This window comes from Podarcis gaigeae (genome assembly GCF_964106915.1).
Source record: "Podarcis gaigeae genome assembly, chromosome: 8".
Classification (NCBI taxonomy): Eukaryota; Metazoa; Chordata; class Lepidosauria; order Squamata; family Lacertidae; genus Podarcis; species Podarcis gaigeae.
The window spans coordinates 41,797,469-41,817,796 of record NC_139684.1 but is presented as its reverse complement, the minus strand read 5'-3'; the positions used below and the strand labels follow the sequence as shown (position 1 = coordinate 41,817,796).

General features: G+C 42.5%; 1 protein-coding gene and 1 long non-coding RNA gene across 4 annotated transcripts in view; one reads left to right on the top strand and one right to left on the bottom strand.

The window, feature by feature from the left end:
• Positions 1-20,328, top strand: part of BANP (BTG3 associated nuclear protein) — a 153,482-nt gene that overhangs the window by 56,460 nt on the left and 76,694 nt on the right. For all 3 annotated transcript variants that reach the window (XM_083754570.1, XM_083754571.1, XM_083754572.1), the window contains exon 8: positions 15,335-15,502. In XM_083754570.1, coding sequence (XP_083610696.1) covers positions 15,335-15,502 — 168 coding nt within the window. The remainder of the gene's footprint in view (positions 1-15,334; positions 15,503-20,328) is intronic.
• Positions 6,629-10,892, bottom strand: LOC310851941. The gene is made up of 3 exons (XR_014567920.1): positions 10,676-10,892; positions 8,564-10,092; positions 6,629-8,008 (listed from the first exon to the last, which is right to left on the bottom strand). It is a non-coding gene; the product is annotated as an uncharacterized lncRNA (long non-coding RNA).

The following is a 20,328-nucleotide window of genomic DNA, read 5'->3' as shown; positions in this document are numbered from 1 at the left end:
TCATTCCGAAGGTCCATTCTTAACCTGAAACTGTTCTTAACTAGAGGAATGCTTTCGCTAATGGGGCCTCTTGCTGCCGCTGTGCCACCTGAGGCATTTGTAACCTGAGGCGTCTGTAACTCGAGGTACCAGTGTACTGAGTGCTGATAGAAGGGGAAATGAAAGCAGACAAGTAGCTTTAAACTATGGTTTATTGTACATCTAGAAGCTCAAAACTATGGTTTGGGTTCTGAATCACGGTTAACGCAAGCCATGGTTTGGTATGTGGACTCTATACTCTGCTGTTTCCATCAGAATTTTGCATGCACATTGGGTTTCGGAATAAGACAAGACTGTTGGCTTCCAGCAGAGATCTGGCAACATGTGCTGGAAGATTTCTGGTTACAACTTTTGGTTCAAATACCATTTTCAAGGGCAGTGGGAGATCCACCAGCAACTCTGAAAATATCACTTAAATATTATGGAAGTTGAAGCATCCAGTGTGGTGTAGTGGTTAAGAGCGGTAGACTCGTAATCTGGTGAACAGGGTTTGCGTCTCCGCTCCTCCACATGCAGCTGCTGGGTGATCTTGGGCTAGTCTCACTACTTTGAAGTCTCTCAGCCCCACTCACCTCACAGAGTGTTTGTTGTTGGGGAGGAAGGGAAAGGAGAATGTTAGCCGCTTTGAGACTCCTTCGGGTAGTGATAAAGTGGGATATCAAATCCAAACTCTCCTCCTCCTTCTTCATAATTCCTGGGAACCTCTTTTGTACTAGTCCCTCTCTGGACCTCCTGACCCATAATGGACATGTTCAAGTTGTATGTGGGTCAGTCTGGCCCTACTTTGCACCTTTCTCTAGAATGGCACTCTCCCACCATGCTATTTTCAACTTGGATGCTGAATGAGGAATGTCATCACCAAATGCCAGCCACACAGTATGATTGCCAGAGTCGCCTTTTATTCAAGTCTCTTCTTTCAGCTTGTCAGTGGAAAGATTTTTGTCCCTTTCCTTCTTCTGGGAAAAGAGCCCCCAACCAAATCTGTATTTAATAGAAAATATTTTGAAAAGTATATAGTACTCTGAAGCCACACTTTCCAAACTCAGGGAAATATGCTTATTAAAAATTCTTGATATACTGCATAAGCTTTCCCACAAAGCATTTATCTTCTTGAGGTATATGCTTTCATTTGGTTGTTGCTGTAATGGAAGTGGAGGTTGCAGAGAGAAACTTTGGGGCAATTAATTGATGTCTGTATGATTCAGGCAAACAGTATGGTTTTAGTAACTCGTTACATCAATGCTACTAAAATAAGGGGATTTGGGGATGGGGGTGAAATCTGATAGGCATCAGTTAGGAGTATATGTGTAATTGAAAATATAGGCTTGGATGTTTTGATATTTGACAAGAACCACTGCAAATTTGTGCCTTTAAAAAAGTCCAGCCTCAATGTTTAAAGAAAATGATACATTGCCTATGCAACTTGGGGTTGGAGTCTCTTAAGGACCACCTGCTCCCAAGTGTAGCTAACCATCCTCTAAGGCCGTCATCAGTGGCTCTTTTCCAGGTGCTGGGCTGCCTTTGTGGCAGCACCCCCAATAGAGGCATGGTCTTTCCAGGAATGCTCACCCAGTGTTGACTTTTTATTAGCTTTTAAGCATCAGGTGAAGATAATTTTATTATCCTGACAGTTTAGTATATACTACTTTAATGTTCTCCTCCTTGTTTTATTGCTATTTACAGCTTTTCTGACTGCTGGTTATTTTTGGTTGGTTTTTTTATCGCTTCTCTTTGGTGTATGTTATGTATTTTTCTACTGAAAGGCGGGATATAAATGTATTAAATTAAAACCAATAATGCTTAGATAAGTATTCCAGATACTAGTTAGAAAAGTTGAGGTTGATAAGGAATTGTTGTTGCTTCTGGTACAGGGGAAGTCACTTAACAAATAATGCTGGGATTTTAAATTATCTCCTTTTAAAAAAAAATTATTACTTTTAAACATTGCAAAAAAAGAAAAGGAAGAAAAGAAAAGAGAAAAAAACAAAAAAAATACAATGTATAAACAATACACAACACAACATTAACACAATAAACTACACAAAACAAAGCAAAAACAATTTAAAACACACATTATACCATTTCAATATCATATCTAACTTTCGCTTGTTTCAGCGACCTCCTCACACCTCCCTTTTTGTATTCCACTTCTATTAATTGTTTCAGCAATTCCTTTCCATCTTCCTCTATTTTCTGTCATATAATTGTCTTAACATATTTTAACCTTATTTTCCCTTAATACTCCAATAATCTATTTGTACTTAATTCCTTCTAACATTTCTACTAAAGCCATATAACTTCATTCCAACATTTTTCTAACACTCATTAATTTTACAATATTTCTATAAATAGTCTTTAAACTTTTTCCAGTCTTCTTCCACCGTCTCATCTCCCTGGTCTCGGATTCTGCCAGTCGTTTCCGCCAATTCCATATAGTCCATCGACCTGGTGATCTTCTGTCCGAGGCTCTTAACTCTTTTCCAAGTCCCTTCTGCAAGTCTTCTTCATATTTATACATGCACTTTACTTTGTCTTCTACTGATCTTATTTTTATTTTCCTTCCTTTGAGACTGAAGAGTAGATCTCGGGGAAACTCCCACCTAGAAATAATTTTATTCCTTCTCGACAGGGCAACCAAATCTCCGTAGTTAAAACTAAGATCCAAAAGATATTTCAGGACATCTTTCAAGATTTCTCCAAGTGTAAAGGCCCTCACAATTTTAGTCTCTTCTTGACCCAAGTCCAGGTCCCAAAAATCAGCAAATTCCTGTGTGAGGGGATCTATCAAACTTTCCTTCTCCAGTTCAGGTAGGGCTCTGATCCTCAGAATCTGACTTTCTTTAAATTCAATCATAGAAGGCATCAACTTATGGTCATCAAGTTGCATCTGTAAGGCTGGGGCTCTCTCTCTCCCCAATTGTGTTACTTTAGGTTCAATGGCAACAACTTTCTCCCTAGCCTTCTCCGCAGTTTGCCATGTCAAAGTAGATTCCTGTATCAATTTCTGAATAGTTTCTGTATTGATGTTCACTTTTTGTCCCAAATTATCAACCTTTTTGTTGAGCTGTTCCAGTGAGTCATTTATCTTACTTAATGCAACCACTCAGGCCTCTTCTGTCAACATTCTTAACTAATTCAAGGTCAGTCCCAGAATCTCACAGCTTTTTATCTTGCAGCTGGAAATTCCCCCAGCTCAGCTCTTGTAACAGTTTCAAAGGCTTCCTCTAGAGGGAAACAGTTTCTATTTGTATTGGTCGTTTTAAACACAGTTCAAACAATAAAGTTAGTTTCAATTTTCAGTTACTTTTACTCCTCTTTAAACGCAGACGGAGACAATGGAAACAATATATTTCTCTTGTTTAACTAGCTGCCAGTGAACGTTCTAATCACGGTCAATGAGCATTCTAAAGCACGTCAGTCCTGCTGGCAGCCCGTTTCCAGGATCAAAGCAGTGGTATTTTAATTCTGTTCGCTCTCTCCTGCAGGTATATTCAGTCCAAAACTTTCCCCCCTCTTCTCCTGCCACCAAGGGGGGTTTAGTATTTTTTACCAATGGAAATTTAGTCCTTTACAATGGGCTTTCTGCGACTTCAGCTTACATCCTCATTGCTTCAGTCTATTTACAGAAGGGGAAGGTGGACTTCCTGTTTTGGACCTCCCCGTTTCGACACCAAATTAAGACGTTTAAAAATCAAATTCTCCGCTCTACTCACGGGTAGTTGCTTTAAGATCAAATTGTCCACAGGAAAAAGTCAGCGCTCTCCGGCAACAGCTATGCGGCTTCACTCCTTGGAAGAAGCAGTCAATTCAAAGCACCGTGCCACTCACCCTACGTTGCTCCGGATCCCCAAAACCGGGTTTCCCCGCGAGTAGGGGAGGCGCAAAAGGTGCCAGCCGAATCCCACGTTCACAGGCTTCACCCACCTGTGATTTTTAGTGGGTCTCCGCCTTCGCCGTGGTGGCCAGACCCAAATTTCCACGGGGCAAATTCCTCCCTATCATTACCGGAGGCGCCAACCCGGAAGTCGTCGAGATTTTAAATTATCTCCTTGGCAATGTAGAGGATGACCGTTCATATTTTTATTGATGGGCCATGGCAAAATGACACAGCTTCCTCTGGACCTAAAATGTCACTCATGTTGTACATGGCACACATACTTCAGAGGTCTTCCAGACAAAAAGGGAAAGGTTGGGGGGAGTTTGTGGAGGATCCTGAAATCAGCAGTTGTAAGTTTTACCAAATTCTGAGTAGTTATCTCATGGTGTTGCAGTTTTGCTTTCTTCAGCAATATAACGAAGGAGTAGGAAAGGGTATATTAAAGGAGAGGTTGGGGTGTTACGGGCAGCATGACTTGAGAGAGAGCATGATAGCCATGCTTGGCATCCTCCCCAGGGGACATTTACAAAAAGTTAAACTCCTTTGGCAAAGGTGCTGAAAAATTCCAGAAGTGGACACCAGAAACACAGAACAGCTATTGTCAGCACAGCAGAAAGAAATAGCAAATTTTAAAACACATCTTTATAAAATTTTTATTAATAATAATCTGTATAATGTCAAACAGAGTGTAACAGCCTGGCTCTCTATATTGAACCTGTTATCGGCTTAATTCATCTGCTCTTGGGTGTGTTTCATCTGGAACCCATCAGTGTTTAAAGTAGCCCAGACTGACTGCTGCAACCTAAAACTCAGATTACGCAACCCTATCAAAATAGAACAAGGAAAATAAGCTTCTACGTTCTTCCTGTTAAATCAGAATGAACTTCATCTAAGGGTGTATGATTTGCAGGTACTATAGAACTATTCCTTCTAATGTTGATCTTGTTTAAAACATCAGGATAGCATAAAAAAGAAGAGGGAAAATCTTGGGAGGATCGAACTATATAGTATCAAGCTTAGAACTGTATAGTATAAAGCTGACAATAGAAAAGATAATGCTTTCACAGATAGGCAAGCTGTCCTAGAGATATGAAAACAATGTCAAGTGGATTGGGAGTGAGCATTCCTCAGAAGAGGTGTGAGCTGCTCCTGTGTGATGAAGTACCCTACTCCTTTTCTGCTAAGTTGTAGACCACCCAAATGGATTTAATGGGGAACACATTTGAATCCTGCTTGATTTTTGATAGAATATTCACTTCAGTATTCTCTTCCATCTTGTGAAATTGTCCATCTGTTTATTTGCCCACTGTCCAGGCTTCTTGCATACATATAAGAAGCCAGTCAGTCAAAGCTTAGATAGCAAAGATATGGTGAGTTGTTTTGTTGGAAGCCACCCAGAATTGCTGGAGTAATCTAGTCAGATGAATGGCATATCATCATCATCATCATCATCATCATCATCATCATCATCATCATCTTCATTTCACCCAAAAAAGGGCTGTTAGGTCAGAGTCCCTTGAGTGCATCACAGTTTCAGTTAGATTCATTTTCAATTACCCAAGTATCAGCCTCATTTTCTGCTCTGCACTTGATGGTAGTTTCTATTAAGTCCTAACATTTGTTGCATGTTCTGCTCAACCAGAGTTCTATTAATAAAAATCTATTTGTGCACATGCTGTAACTCATAATGTTCATATTTCTGCTATTAACCTGGGGAGTTGTTCCTACTCCCTTGCTTTCCACTGGGGCAGGTGTTAAATCTGGAAACTGATGAGGCTCACCACAACAGCCTCTGCTTGATGAACTGTAATAAGAAGCCAAGCTGAGCCAGAGGAAACGGGCGTGCCTGCCATTTCTGAGCCTTACCACTAATAAAACTGCACGGAACACTTGGATTCCATCTGCGGAACCAAAAATGAAAGCTGTTCTCATGTTGAACTTGCTATCTTGTTTTACTCAAATGCTCGTTAAGTATCCTTAACCAACTTGTTGAACAAATCTTTATTTTGCTCACACCAGATGAGCTGTTGAAAGTTACTTCCTGTTGGGCTTGGGGACCCCCTGCCCAACTTTCTTTAAAGAACAGGAGTGTATGAAATTATACCTGAGTGCCCAGAAACGTGAATGCTGAAAACATACTTAAAATTAATAGTGATTTTTTCATTGACATTCCAAATCTAGCAAGAGTGGGTTAGCTTCAACAAGGTTTGCTGGATCTGTGTGGAAACATTTCTAATATTACAGACTTAATAAATAATATGTTTTCTCTACAATTCTCTATACATTCTCTATACATAGCGATCTACAATTTTGCTTACCATGGTGAGTGCTCCACCACCTTTTTGCAAGTTTGCCATGCCCTATGTTTACTCCCATCTTTGGGGTTGTGCAGGGGGCAGGAGCAGGGATTTCTCTATTATGCAGTTGGCTGTGTTTTAGAGGCACTGGGTGCAATTGTGGGGATGTTCCTACCGCTTCCTGGAAACCTGGGGTTTGTATTGGCACCAGATTTCCCTGGTACAGTCATACCTGGGGTTGCGAATGCTGTGGGGGTTGCGCGTTTTCGGGTTACGGACACGCTGAACCCAGAAGTACCGGAACAGGTTACTTCCAGGTTTCGGCACTCGTGCATGCGCAGACACACTAAATCACACTTTGCGCATGCACAGAAGTGCCAAATTGCGTCACGCGTGTGTGCAGACACGGCGCTGCGAGTTGCAAACGTGCCTCCCGCACAGATCATGTTCACAACCCAAGGTTCCACTGTACTTGGAGGTATGAGGTGGAGAGGGAGGTGGGACTTGTTTTTTGCATCTCCACACAGCGCAATTCCAGGAACAAACCAGTGTCACAACTCCCAGCTCTAAGCTTAGGGTTAGCAATGGTAGCAAGAGAGTGTCACTGCTTCTTTGCTGCATTTTTGGACAAGGTTTTCCCCTAGTGTATGAGGGTCATGGTCTAGGTGACCACAGATTGGTGTTGGCCACTAAGGTCAACCAAAATTTGTGAACTCTGCTTTTCTTGAACTTAATTCTTTCAAATATGCAATGTCATAATGAGGCATAAAACAGCCCAAGTGTTTTGTGAATAGTATCTTTGGTGTGTTCAGAAGAGGAAGTCTCCAAGGCTTGCAGGAGTCAGCTGGTCCATATGTCCAGAACTGAAGCATCCAAACTCCCGCCTCCAACATCTGTACAGCCAACTGCCCTGAAGTAGGAGCCTGGATTGCTGTTGCGGTGCTTCTCTGCAAACACTTTCTCCTCTTTATTGAAGCTGCCAGAACCTGGCTTCAATTTCAAACAGCTCTTTGTAAATCAGTTCATTCTTGCCATATGGAGGGAGGCAGTCACACATTTCAAGGCGAGGGGAAAAGATAGATGCAAATGATGAAGGCCGCAGCCCTCTGCATGCCAAAACCCCTTGGAATATAGCAGGCTTTGCATTTGAGTGAACGTGCTCAGGATTGCGCTGCATGTTCTCTCCAACTGTAGTTCTGAGGAGAACCATATGGAATGGTATCTTGATATAAACCATGGGTAGGCAAACTAAGGCCCGGGGGCCGGATACGGCCCAATTGGCTTCTAAATCCGGTCCGCGGACGGTCTGGGAATCAGTGTGTTTTTACATGTGTAGAATGTGTGCTTTTATTTAAAATGCATCTCTAGATTATTTGTGGGGCATAGGAATTCATTCATTCCTCCCAAAAAATACAGTCCGGCCCCCCACAAGGTCTGAGGGACAGTGAACCGGCCCCCTGCTGAAAAAGTTTGCTGACCCCTGTAAACTCATTAAACGTTGCTGTTTGGCATCTTCCCATTTTGCTCCCCTGTTCTTGCTTCCATATGGTGTCACTGGCTAGTTGCAGTTTGAAACAAGCAGAGCAATATAAGGAAATGAATAACTGGCAGTGGTGCATTGTACCCTTGCCTCCCCCCGCACATTTACCACAGGCTGTCCATCATTGAAGAATGCAAAATAAATGAATTTAACTCTCTAGTTATTTCTACTAGCAGTTTTTTTGGTTGTTGGTCACAAACAGAATATTGTTCCACTAAATCATGCAGAATATCATATCAAGAAGCCACTCAGTTCCTAGAAAAACAAGAAATGGAAAGAAGTGGTCTTAAACATGGTTTGCTCCAAAACATTTATTATAATTTATATTCATAAAATTTGTATATCACTTTTCACCAGTGAGACTGTCCCAAAGTGGCTTCATTTGCTCTTCAGTGCTCTCTCCCAGTTGGTTTTAAATTGGGTTCTCCTCTGTTCCAAGGAGGTTTCAATACAGGTTTAATATAAGTACCACTGTGCTCTTAATAATTTAAAAAGTGCCCCTCTGAATCAAAGCAGAGTTCATCTAATCCAGAAAAAACAACCCACCATCTAGACATGGGGGCAACAGCACACTCTTGTTGCTCCCCAGCAATTGGTTCCCAGAAATACTCTGCTTCTAAAAGGAAGGATTCATTTAACCATCACAACTAAGAGCCATGAATAGACCATTCGACTTCTACGAAATTGTCTAAATGTGGCACTCAGTTGGATAAATTAAGTGTATGCTATACAGCATTTTGTGTGTCCTTTCAATAAGCTTCACTGGATGACCCTGAGTTCTAGTATTTTAAGAGAGGAAGAAAAACTTACCCAACTCCTATTAATTTCAGTGGTCCTTGTGCTGGAGATCTTCTTAAGGGATTGAGCCCCATTAATACAGAACCTGACCAAAATCTAGGAAGCCATAACAGCATTGTTATGCTTGCCTCGATCTGTTCATCACCATCTCATATCTCTGCGCTTCTGTGAAAACTGCTTTGATGGAAAAGCAGCTACAGCATGTGGATGTGTTCTGAGGGGTGTCTGTGTAGTTTTGAGTCTCTTATTTTCTGCTTGTCCCACTAGTTGGACACCCACACCAACCTCTTTACAGTGGCTCATTAGCCCATCTTTTTTTACTGCTTGCACAACCTTTTCTCTGCATTTGCTGGGATTCTCATCCCTTCTCAATATTCCCAGTGATGTGTGCTGTGCATCTTTTTTTTATGGTGATGTTTGCTAACGTACAGTACAACAGTGTGTTCCTTTCAAGCTTTGGAAGCCTACTATTTTTTCGGTTGTTTTTGCCATATTCAAAACTTTATCCAGCCACTGACTCTCTGCCTTTTAATTTACAATGAACACTCATACTGCCAAGTGGTGAAATGTCCTTGGCAGTGTAGGCATAGTGATATCTTAAAAGACACTAATCGGTTGATCATTGGTTCAGAACTGTAGCTATTTCTTCCCTTGGAGAGGCAAGAGACCTTCAAGATATGGGTCCTGGACAAGAAGCCCATTTTTGCAGGTGGTAGGGATCACTGTCAAATGCTTTGTGCACCTACAAGAGATCCAAGTGGTTGAATTAAACTCCAGTTTTAATTGCCCAGTTTTCATTTTTGCATACCTACGAGCAGAGCTTAGAGTATATGATTTATAGCAAGTAGCGCTAGGTCCTTCGTAGACTTTGTCATCCTCCTGCTTCTTCCTGTCTTGCCTTCTGTTGCAGCAGAGGGACAGGGACTGAGTTATTGGGTACCTGACAGGATGGGGCTCTTCTTATTGCAATTCCTACCTGCCTCTGTGGATGAAAAAGCAGGTGGGAAAAGAGTGGTGGATGAATTTCTTTGCATCCTGGTTTGTGCCAGATCGTTATGGCTGTAGCGTCTGGCATGTGATTTTTCTCTTATAGGATTTAGAAGTCAGAAGGCATCCCTGGAATCACTTAATCCCTGTTGTCATTGAGAGAGGAAAAACAGTCTCGCCGCTGAATGCGAGCTGTTGCCTTGCGTGAGAATTAATGTACAGCTCATCTGGAAAATGCATTGCGTGATTCAAGGAAAGTGATGAGTTCATGAACACTCGTAAATTGAATTCCAGAAAGTTGCATTGCCTATTCTTTTCAGACACTCTCTCTTTGTCACCCTGAAAGAGTTAAACCATCAAGAGTTGGAGCTGCTGGTACCATTGTTGGCAAAATGTAAATAATTTTACGTATCCATTGGTTTTCTGTCACGCCAGGGCTTTCCAAGGCCGCAAGCTCCTTTGGAAGGGGAGAAATTTGTGTTGTTGATTCCTAAGTTAGTTTTTCTTGGCGGCACATAGGGTGGCTTTTGCCATCCAGCTGGAATTCTGTGATGCTGTGGAAAAGAGCTTATGTAACAGGATGTCTCAAGAAGGCTTTTACATTTTTAAGATATATATTTATGGGGGGCGGGAGCAAGAGCACACACAAATTAGTGGGGGATGGAAATATCTTCCTCAGTTTTTTCCATCTACAAATTCTAAGATGTCAAAATTGAATCAGGTTTTCTTTAAAAATATAAACATTGTTTGTTTACTAATTTATTGCTACAGACTGGGAAGTCATAGGCTTGACAATATGCAAGTTGCTGGCACATTAGTGATAGGTTTGTTGAGGTACTTGTTTTGTTTTTAAAAGGTGTTTTATCTTGGTTGAGAATACCATAGTGCAATTAGATAAGACAGCGGGAAATACATGGTAGGATCTCCTGCAATTTTTTTTCAAAAAGAGAAAATCAAGCTGAGGGAGACAGATTTGATAGGGAATGATAAACACACACACACACACACAAACACACACACACAGTTGGCACAAGAAAGTTTGGTGCCTGAGGCGCATCCCCATCCCACCCCACCAGGGAAGAAGGGGTGAAGATCTACATTAGAAATGTGTGTGGGGGGAGATCAAATTAACCTTACTCAATGGTTGAAGTGGAAATCAAAGGCCATTTGGGGGGTGGGGGCTGCTTTGAATCACACTGGATGGGTGCAATGCCCAGGAGACCCCAGAAGGCAGCCCCCACCATTTTTTCCTTAGGAGTGGGAGGAGAGCAGTAGTGCCTCCTACTTGCCAAGAGGCTGCTCTAGAGGTGGCATTTGGTTGGGGGCTGCTGAGGAGGAGGCAGATCTGACCTCCAAGGAGGATGCTGCAATCATCGCTGTTACTGTGGCTGCGGCAGCAGCAGTGGATGCTGCATTCCTTAGAGGCCAGATCTGCTGCCCCTGTGGATACAACTGCCTGAGATGATCACCCCAACTTGCCTCATGGGTGGGCCAGCCCTGCACACGCGCGCACACACACACACACACACACAACATTACTGGGTATCCTATGACTATCCGTCTGTTTGGCTGTTTGACCTTTATGTGCAACCACATGTGCCATTTGAAAAGGGGTGAAAAGCAAAGTTCACTCTGCAAGCGTTTGTGTACAGATTCAAAAAGTCATTCCAGTAGCACCTTAGAGACCAGCTAAGTTTGTTATTGGTATGAGCTTTCATGTGCATGCACACTTCTTCAGATATCTGGGTATCTTAAGAAGTGTGCATGCACACGAAAGCTCATACCAATAACAAACTTAGCTGGTCTCTAAGGTGCTACTGGAAGGAATTTTTGATTTTGTTTTGACTACGGCAGGCCAACATGGCTACCTACCTGTATCTAGAACTATGGAAGTGCACAGATTGTCTTTAAAAGTGCCAGCTGCAGGTTCAAACAAAGTAAGTTTTGCTAGTTTCATATTTCACTTTAGACTTTGCCCATATTCATCCAGTTGCACTTAGGGGTGGGAATGCACATACGGTAGATATGTACATTCTATTGAAAGTAATGCAGTGTATTCACACAGCTGTGTATTCACGTACAGTCTGTGGTTTTTCTCCCTCTCTGCTTAGCTTGCACAAGCGTTTGCACACATATCTTCCAATGATTACTTCCCCTCGCATTCCCCAGAAAGGAAATTTGAGTAGAATTGGACAGAAGGAAGGTTTGGAGCAATTATCCATATCCATAGAGCCACCAAGTGCACCTGATGGATCCCTTGTCAGTGAAGAGCAGCATAGCTTTGGTCAGGTTGGATACATAATAAAAGTTATATAAGCGCTTGAGAACACTTTCATCCTTCAGAATGATGGGTGGAAACAGGATTCCTCAGATAATTTGTGAGCTTTCCCTCCTACCTGCCACCTAAATCCCATTCTGAAACTGCCAAACATAATATTCATTGGTTGTTGAAGGTCTTCCTTTTCTGTCTTCTGCTATTGGACATTCTGTCTGTTCACCTTGGTTCAGTGATCATATATTCATCTGGAATCTTTCTCTGGTTTTGCTGAAACTTCTGGTTCTTTCTCTTTGCCCTTATACTTGCACTGATGCTACACTTCGACCCAAAATTGGTACACAAGTCTGCAAAGACCACTAAATGTGGCCAATATGTGCCTTCAAATACTTAAGCACATACCAAGAAATCCTGAAATCCCTGGTGGATCTTACTTTTGAGTCAACATTCTCCTGAGTAAGATTGTACTGTTATGTTCTCTATCATATTCCATTATGACTGGGGGCGGGGAGGATTACACAGGTAATCCATTTTGACACAATGCCCACTCCTTTGAACTTATGACATCATGTAGAAGAAGCATTCCTGTGAATGTCAAATAATTGCATGAACCTGCTTTTAGACAGCAGATGAGAAAGTCCCTCCCTCGTCTTGATAAGGTCAACAATGTCATGAAGCATAGGTTCATGAGTTTTAGATGGCTATGTTGTTCAGATTCCTTGAAAGAGAATTATATTCGCGCGCACACACACACCCCACACCAGTTTTGGTATAAACTAAACAACAAATACTTGCAATGCACTAACAATTATTCTCTTCAAAATGATTTCAATATGAGAGTGATGCATGACCAGCACGGAAGAATTGAAGCCTCTAGGCAAAGGACCAGCGTCAGCCGTGTTTATGCCTCTCTTTGTTTTTTATTATTACTATCTACTGCTCTCTGAATTCTATTGTCAAATGTTATTAGTTTAATATAAGAATTTGTTTTTGCCTTCCATGTTCCTTCTTAACGTAATTTTCTGTGTAACAGCTGTTGAGCCTGACCAACTGCTGCTTCTGGAAGGATTCTGAGTGTAAAAAAATATATGAGAAAGGCCCTGCAGGACCAGGCCAGTGGCCCATCTAGTCCAGCATCCTGTTCTCCCAGTGGCCAATGAGGTGCCTATGGGAAACCCTCAAGCAGAACCTGAGTGCAATAGCACTCTCCCTTTCTGTGGTTCCCAGCAAGTGGTCTTCAGAAGCATTACTGCCTCCAGCTGTGGAGGACATGAGCATGGCCATTGTGGCTAGTAGCCGCTTATAGCCTTATCCTCCACGAATTTGTCCAGTCCTCCCATAAAGCCATTCGAGTTGGTGACCATCACTGCCTCCTTTATGTTATCCACCCCAAATCTTCCAATATTCAGCTTCATTAGATGTCCATGTAGCGTTACCTACCTCTATCTACTTTCTCCATGCCATGCATAATGTTAAAAACTTCTATCACTTGCCTTAAATTCAGAATAGCATTTATAGGTGCTATGGTTGTATTGTTCAAGGGAGCATTTTACATTTCATTCAGATGGACAGTATGCTCAATATGGGCATGAGGCCTGGATCTGTCAGCATTTTCTATCCTTTAGAAAGGGTTACCAACAGGCTATGTAGGACCGGAATATTTATCTCTCTAGCCCCTTAATGTTTACAGTGGTACCTCTAGATGCGAATGGGATCCATTTCGGAACCCCGTTCGCATCTAGAAGAAAACGTAACTAGCGACGGCGCGTCTGCACACATGCGCACTGCTTTTGCCGCTTCTGCGCATGCGCGTGACATCATTTTGAGCATCTGCGCATGTGCAAGCGGCGAAACCTGGACGTAACGCGCTCCGTTACTTCCGGGTTGCCAGGGAGCGCAACTCGAATGTGCTCATCCAGAAGCAAATTCAACCCGAGGTATGACTGTACTCTGACTGGCAGCAGTGGGGCTCAGGCAGAGAGAGATTCCTCCCATTGCCTGCTGCCTGATCCTTCTAACTGAAGTCTTGCTGGGCTTTGAACCAGAGACCTTCTGCTGATCCCTGATGCTGGCCTTGCCATCTGCATATAAAGGATATGCGCTACTGAGCATATGCAGTCCTTTCCTGAAGGGAGGAAGCTCACCACTCTCGCTATTGCCCTGGGAGTCTCATTCCAACCTCTCCTGATGTCTAAATCTGCAACAGAAACTGTGTTCCCGTATTTCTTTGGCAGAAAGAAATACAGAAGTATATTTTAAAATATGCTTTGCATTCCCTACGTATGGTGTGATGGTGGAATCCAATTCTTGGCCCCTCAGTTCCTGGTGTGATCCTGGCCATTCCAATGTGTAGCTCTGCCACATGTAGCTGAGACATGCCCTGCTGTAATTTCTAGCAAGAAATTGGCCCGCTTATTGTGGGTACTGTGACATGATGCTTTAATTAAAATAGCAAGATGGGTTTTAACTGGGAACTTCTGAAATGCTGACTGTGTCTAATGCATTAGTTTTCCATTTATTTTTTTGATGGTACTCTCCTGGAAGCTTAAGCCATGGGTTCCTTCCATATTTGCTGTGGTCACTCTCTTTTCAGACTCAGCCTTTGTTTAAACTATTGTCAGCCGTGGTGGAGCTGGCTGCAGTCATTGCTGAGGCAAGCACTGCCCAGTGTTGCTGTTCCTTCCTTTCATTTATCAGTTTTGCAACTGTTGCCTAGTGAGGGCAGTATATTTCTCTTTATACTGGGCTAGGATGGGTGATCAGTTTGCAGGGACATGGAGAGAATCCTTTCTTCTGCCATGTGGAGGCAGCTGCAGTGGAGGAAATGTCATGTGTGCCACAAGTGGTAGCTGCTTTATGTGCACCAGGTAAACTGTGGGAGTATTTTGTGTAGGGCAGTGTTTGGGTACAGGGCCTTGCAAAGCTGTCCTCAATCTGGCCCATCTAGCCCATGCTCTGATTTGCATTTTCTCTCCAGGGTCTCCTTTAACTGGACTAGAGCCTGGGACATTATATATGCAAAACAAATGTTCTGTCACTGAGCTATGAAGTTGCCCAGAAGAGTTGTGAAATTTCCTTCCCTGGAAATTTTGAAGAAGAGACACTATGTGCAGTTCTGACAGGCCTGGTGCTCGTCTAAGACATCCTGCTGTTGAGGGAAACTGGCTGTAGGCATCATCATGCTTAAACTGGTTTATTAAACACTCCAGAGAACTGTAGTTTAGTGAGGGATGCTTGGCATTTGGTACATATTCTGAGTGCCCTAACCAAACTGCATTTCCCATAATTCTTTGGAAGAAGCCGTGATTGCTAAACTTATAAAACATAAGTTTGTTTTCATATGAGCTGAGTGCCTTTGTGCTGGGTATGCAAGTATGATCCATATACTGTATTTACAAAATGGAAGTGGCAGAAGTTGGCTTAGGTGGCCATCACATGTTTCTAAATCTGCAGCCCATTAATTGAAGCCCACAAATTGTAGAATATGGATTTTGGCATTGTGCATTTTCTTTGCTTTGCAGGTCACCTTTTCTATAAGTTTGGAATCACAGAGTCTGACTGGTACCGGATCAAACAGAGCATAGATTCCAAGTGTCGGACAGCTTGGCGGCGAAAGCAGCGAGGCCAGAGTCTTGCGGTGAAAAGCTTTTCAAGACGGACACCTTCCTCATCTTCTTATAGCGGCTCAGGTAAAAAGCATCCTCCTTTGCTGGAAATTAGCAAACTTCTGATCTTCCTTATTTAATTTTATTAGGGTTAACACTATTCTAAAAATATATATATAAATATCCCACTTTCCCTTCAAACGAAACTTAGAGTGTGAAAATAATTAAGAACATTGTCAAAACACAATAAAAGAGCACGTAAACAACAGCAATAACAAGACAGCTCCTTGCTGCTGATGTATCCACGGCTACTGTTCACTGCAATTTGCCACTATAGACCACCTTTCTCTTCCTGGAGAAAAGAAAAGAATATTGGGAAGCCACATCAGGAAGTACATTTAGATATGTTTCATTTGCGTTTTCTTCATGTCAAATTTAGGAGCACTTTTTTGTTTGAACAGCCCCTGCTAATATACAGGGGAGGGGGAGCTATTATCACTAAAACTAGGATCTTGCAGTGTCTAGTAAATACAGGCCACTAGATAAAGGCTGTGAGTTTTTATCCTAGTCGTATGTGTTCCTTTTGTTAAATGTACTGCTGCTCCTGAGGAATTATTCCTGTGGATGAGCCGAGGGTTGAGTCGGGTTGGTGGGGATATCTGAATAAAGGATCCCTTAATGTTGCATTCCAATCACAGAAGAGTTTCTATCATGTATTGTTATTTTGACCCCTGATTATCCAATGTCAAGTTTGTTTATACTATTTCTAACTTGCCCTTCTCCAACTTGTCCAAAGTTCTGCCATCTGTCTCCGCTCTCTCCTTTCCACAATGTGTTTCTAGAGGGTATTGTGTGTGCTCCTTTTTTGCCCACATCTAGTTCATGAATGCTTCTGCCATGATAAATCTGTTAGACTTTGTGTTGCAGGTGTTTCATGGAACAGTTTATATTTATCAGTGGTTTCAGTTTATAATAGGAACCGAGTCAGGCACATTTTATTTATTAGGATATGCTTAATTTCATTCAGAAAAAAACTTTTTCCACTACCACCACCCCTCCAAGAAATGTACACATTCTCACAAATCCTGCGAGCTGCTCAGCTTTCTACATAGATTTAAGCATGAATGATAAATGGCAAAATATTGACCCAAGGAATGTCCTCTCGGGACCCTTCTGGCTCATGCTTATATTAAAAGCAGGGCTGTGGGATGTTTGTATATCATATATTAAAAGCAGGGGTTTGGAATGGAGCCGAAAAGAGAGGAAATAAGTTTATTTGCCCACATGAAGGTTTGGGTTACATGTTAACACTAACCACTGTATAGTAGGCAAGGAATGACACAATCTGCTTTTGCTGGAAAATTCTGATATATGATCAACTTGATAGCCTTTACCCAAATGACAGCTAATTAGCACTGTGTCCTCACCGACTATATCTATGGTGGGGATTTTTCTTCTTAGCTTCTACTTCTTTGCTTTGTGGATCCAATAGGCATGCACTTACTTGTCTGTGCATGCTGATGATACGTACACTGGAAAGTCTTTTTATCTGTAGGATGATGTTGGAACCACACACCAGTATGGTCCTATTAGAAGTGTACCAAGAAGAATCTCACCTAGGGGTGGGCCCTCTCTCCAGCTACAAAAAAGACACCACCACAAATGTGCCACTGAGACAGTTTGCAAATGGAGCATGTAGGTTTTTCATTTTCTCTTCCTGCTTTTATTTATTTATTTAGTTAGGTGAAGGCATGTTAGACAACTGATAAAAAATGGCAAAATGTGGGAATTAAAACAAAATAACAGCTGCCGAATTAATGCAGCAGCATTAATTTTAAAACAAAAATTTAAAAGGTATGCTTTGCATTTCTCCCTAAAAACTTTAAAGTGATGTGCACAGGCGTGCTGTCTCTGGGCGTTGGGGCGGTAGTGGGAAAGGCCCTGCTTCTTGCTTGAAGTCTTCTATGGCCTGGTCTAAGCATGTAGCAGAATGGAGTGGTAGAGTGCTGAGAAGAGAGAGTAGACTCTCGGGGGGGGGGGTGCGCCGTTTAAAATGCTGCACCTTCCCCATAACAAAAACGCCCTGCAAATAGAAAGCCCTCTTTCCATAGAAAATACTTACCACACAACTCACAGCTAAACCATGGTATTTATTGCTACATGATGTGGGGATATCAACCATCTGGATGACTTTAAGAGGGGATTCAACCAAATCCACGAAGGAGAATAAAACCCATGATAGCCCATATGGCGCCTCCAGGTTCATAGATGACATACCTCTGAATCAGTGGCTGGTGGACAACATGAAAGAAGGCCATTGCCGTCATGCCCGGATTGTGATCTTCTCAGTTGCTGCTGTTTGTCTGCCATAGGAAGTAGGATGCTGGACAAGGTGGACCTTTGGTCTGACACAGCAGAGGTTCTTCCATTTGTTAGGAGTGTAGGAAGCTGCTTTCTACCAAGCCAGTCCACTGGTCCATCTAGATCAGTAAACAGCATTGTCTACACTGTATTGGCAGCGGCTCTGCAGATGGGAATCCTTTCTAACCCTACCTGCAGATGCCGTGGATTGAACCCATGACCTACTGAATGCAAGGCAGGTGCTGTACCACTGAGCTACTTGAAGCAAGATATGGTTGCTTCTTGAAGAGCAGGCATCCCATGCCATGTAGCAAACCACTTTTGAAACTACACAAGTAGCTTGTACTAGGAGTGTGTGTGTGTGTGTGTGTGTGTGTGTGTGTTTTCATGGTACTTGAAGAGAAAAAGTAGAAAGTTCCACTGGGTCTGCCTGTACCCTTGGGGGTACCTATAATAGAACTGTAAAACCTAATTGCTGTTTCTCAGGTCTCACAATTCACCAGTCAAGTTTGTGCAGGGTTAGACCAATCTGATGGTTGTAGATGTGTCTTGTGAAGTAGAAGCTTCTAGCACTGAAAAAGAAGCTGGGAGCACCTGAGAAACCACGTGAGGGGTACTCCCTGCATTAAACCCGTGTGAGTGAAGCACACCTTTTTCATGTGCAAATTCCCAGATTCTATCCTTAGCCATTGCTGCTGGAGGATCCCAAGGTTACATAACACCTTGAAGAGCTGCTGCAGTCAGATTAGACGACACTGGGCTAGACATGCCAATGATCTGACTCAGTATAAAGCAGCTCCTTTTGTCACAGTGCCAGTGTTCTGTTATAGTCCACTTCAGATCAAAATTTGCCTGCCTCACTCAGTTGGTAAGGCTGCTGTTGACTCTCCTTTTTAGGGCCCATGCTTTTATCTTCCAGCCAACAAACTTGTCTTTTTGATGCTCACACAAGATAAGGGGGGGGGGGGATGATGGCTGAGTATAGTAGTAGCATTTACTTTCTGTGACCAGTTTTGGTATGGAAAATAGTTGTTGAAACAAGAAATGTTTTGGAAATCTCACTCGACCCCGAAAATGAGCCTGCAGGAGAACAAACGAAATGGTAGCGATCCAGTTCACAGAACAATTTTAAATCCAATACATAAATAAAAGCAATAAATATAGTTATTCTGAATGTGTTTCTCTTGATGTGGAGGGATGGCTGGATTGGGCTCTAACCAAATGGGCTCCCTGCCATGATTTTAATGGTCTGCTGCTGGTCTATTGTGTAAAGGGGGCCTAGTTTGCTCTCTCATAGGACTCAAAATGATCTCTAGCTTGGAACAGCTCTATCCTGTTGACTGGCAGAAAGGAGGATAAATGTGAAATGATGTACCTAAAGGGATGATGGCAAATATGACAGCATGAAGCCTGAATCTCAGACCTATAAGACTTTTCAGTACAGTACAGAATCCCCATGTTCTTTCATTCCAAAGGGACAGCCATGTTAGCTTTTACAGTGCAGCAGGACTTGCTCTTTAAACCCTGGCATCAGGCCCTGGCACTAACCTGTATGGCTGATAGACATGTGGCAGATTGAGTAACAAAGTGTAGGACTGCTTCCATACACTTATACCAAGCTTAGTTTTGGCCATATTGGTCCCAATTGGCAGCCATCAATCACAGAACTAAATTGAAGAAAAGCTAATGTGCAATTCCAGGCAGAAAATGCCCAGTGAAAATAATGCAACTCCCCACAAGCCTTGCTGTCATGTCCTTCCTCCACCCACCCCACAAGATGTTTATTAAGGTTGCTCTCTGTTTAACTGACTGAGCAAGTTTACAACTGTCACAAGATTTACTAGTTTATTCTCATAGTAACCAGAGCTGGGTTACCCCCCGCTCGCCCATTTCTTTTGGCACAGCTGCTCTAAAAATATTGCTTTTTGTGCTGGAGGTATTGATTACTGTGGTTTGGGCTGTGTTCCCCAGAATCAGGCTTCTAGCTTCTGCCTTTCTGTGTGTTTTAGTTTTGTGTTTTTCCTGATGGGGGTGGCAAGAGAGGCTGCTGGAATTATTTCACCAGGTACCCTTTCCAATAGCTCATTTTTAAGAGCCAGGAAGAGGGCTCGGATTTAGGATGCTGCTTTCCTCTCCATCTTTTAAAATTTGCTGTTGCAGGCACCCACAAATTCTCCAGTTAGGTTTGATATAGCTCAGTATTTCCCCAAATTCCCTCTAGTGAGATGTGCTCTTCTTCCACCGAAATTAAAGCTGGAGGTACTTTTACCTCCGTAAAAAAGTGAGGGAGTATAATAGACCCCCTCCCCTGGTGCCTATATGTGAGATCCTGTGCTGGGAATGCTACCTTCAAGGGCTGGTAATTCTGCAGCATGAAGAGTAATTGGATGACCCAGTCACACCAAATGCACCAGACCCTCCAAGTGTCCCTATTTTCCAGGGACAGTCCTAGATTTACAAAAGCCTGCCCAGTTCCTGATGTGATCCCAGAATGAACCTCCTTTCCTTAGGCCGTCCCTATTTTCATAAGAGAAATGTTGGAGGGTATG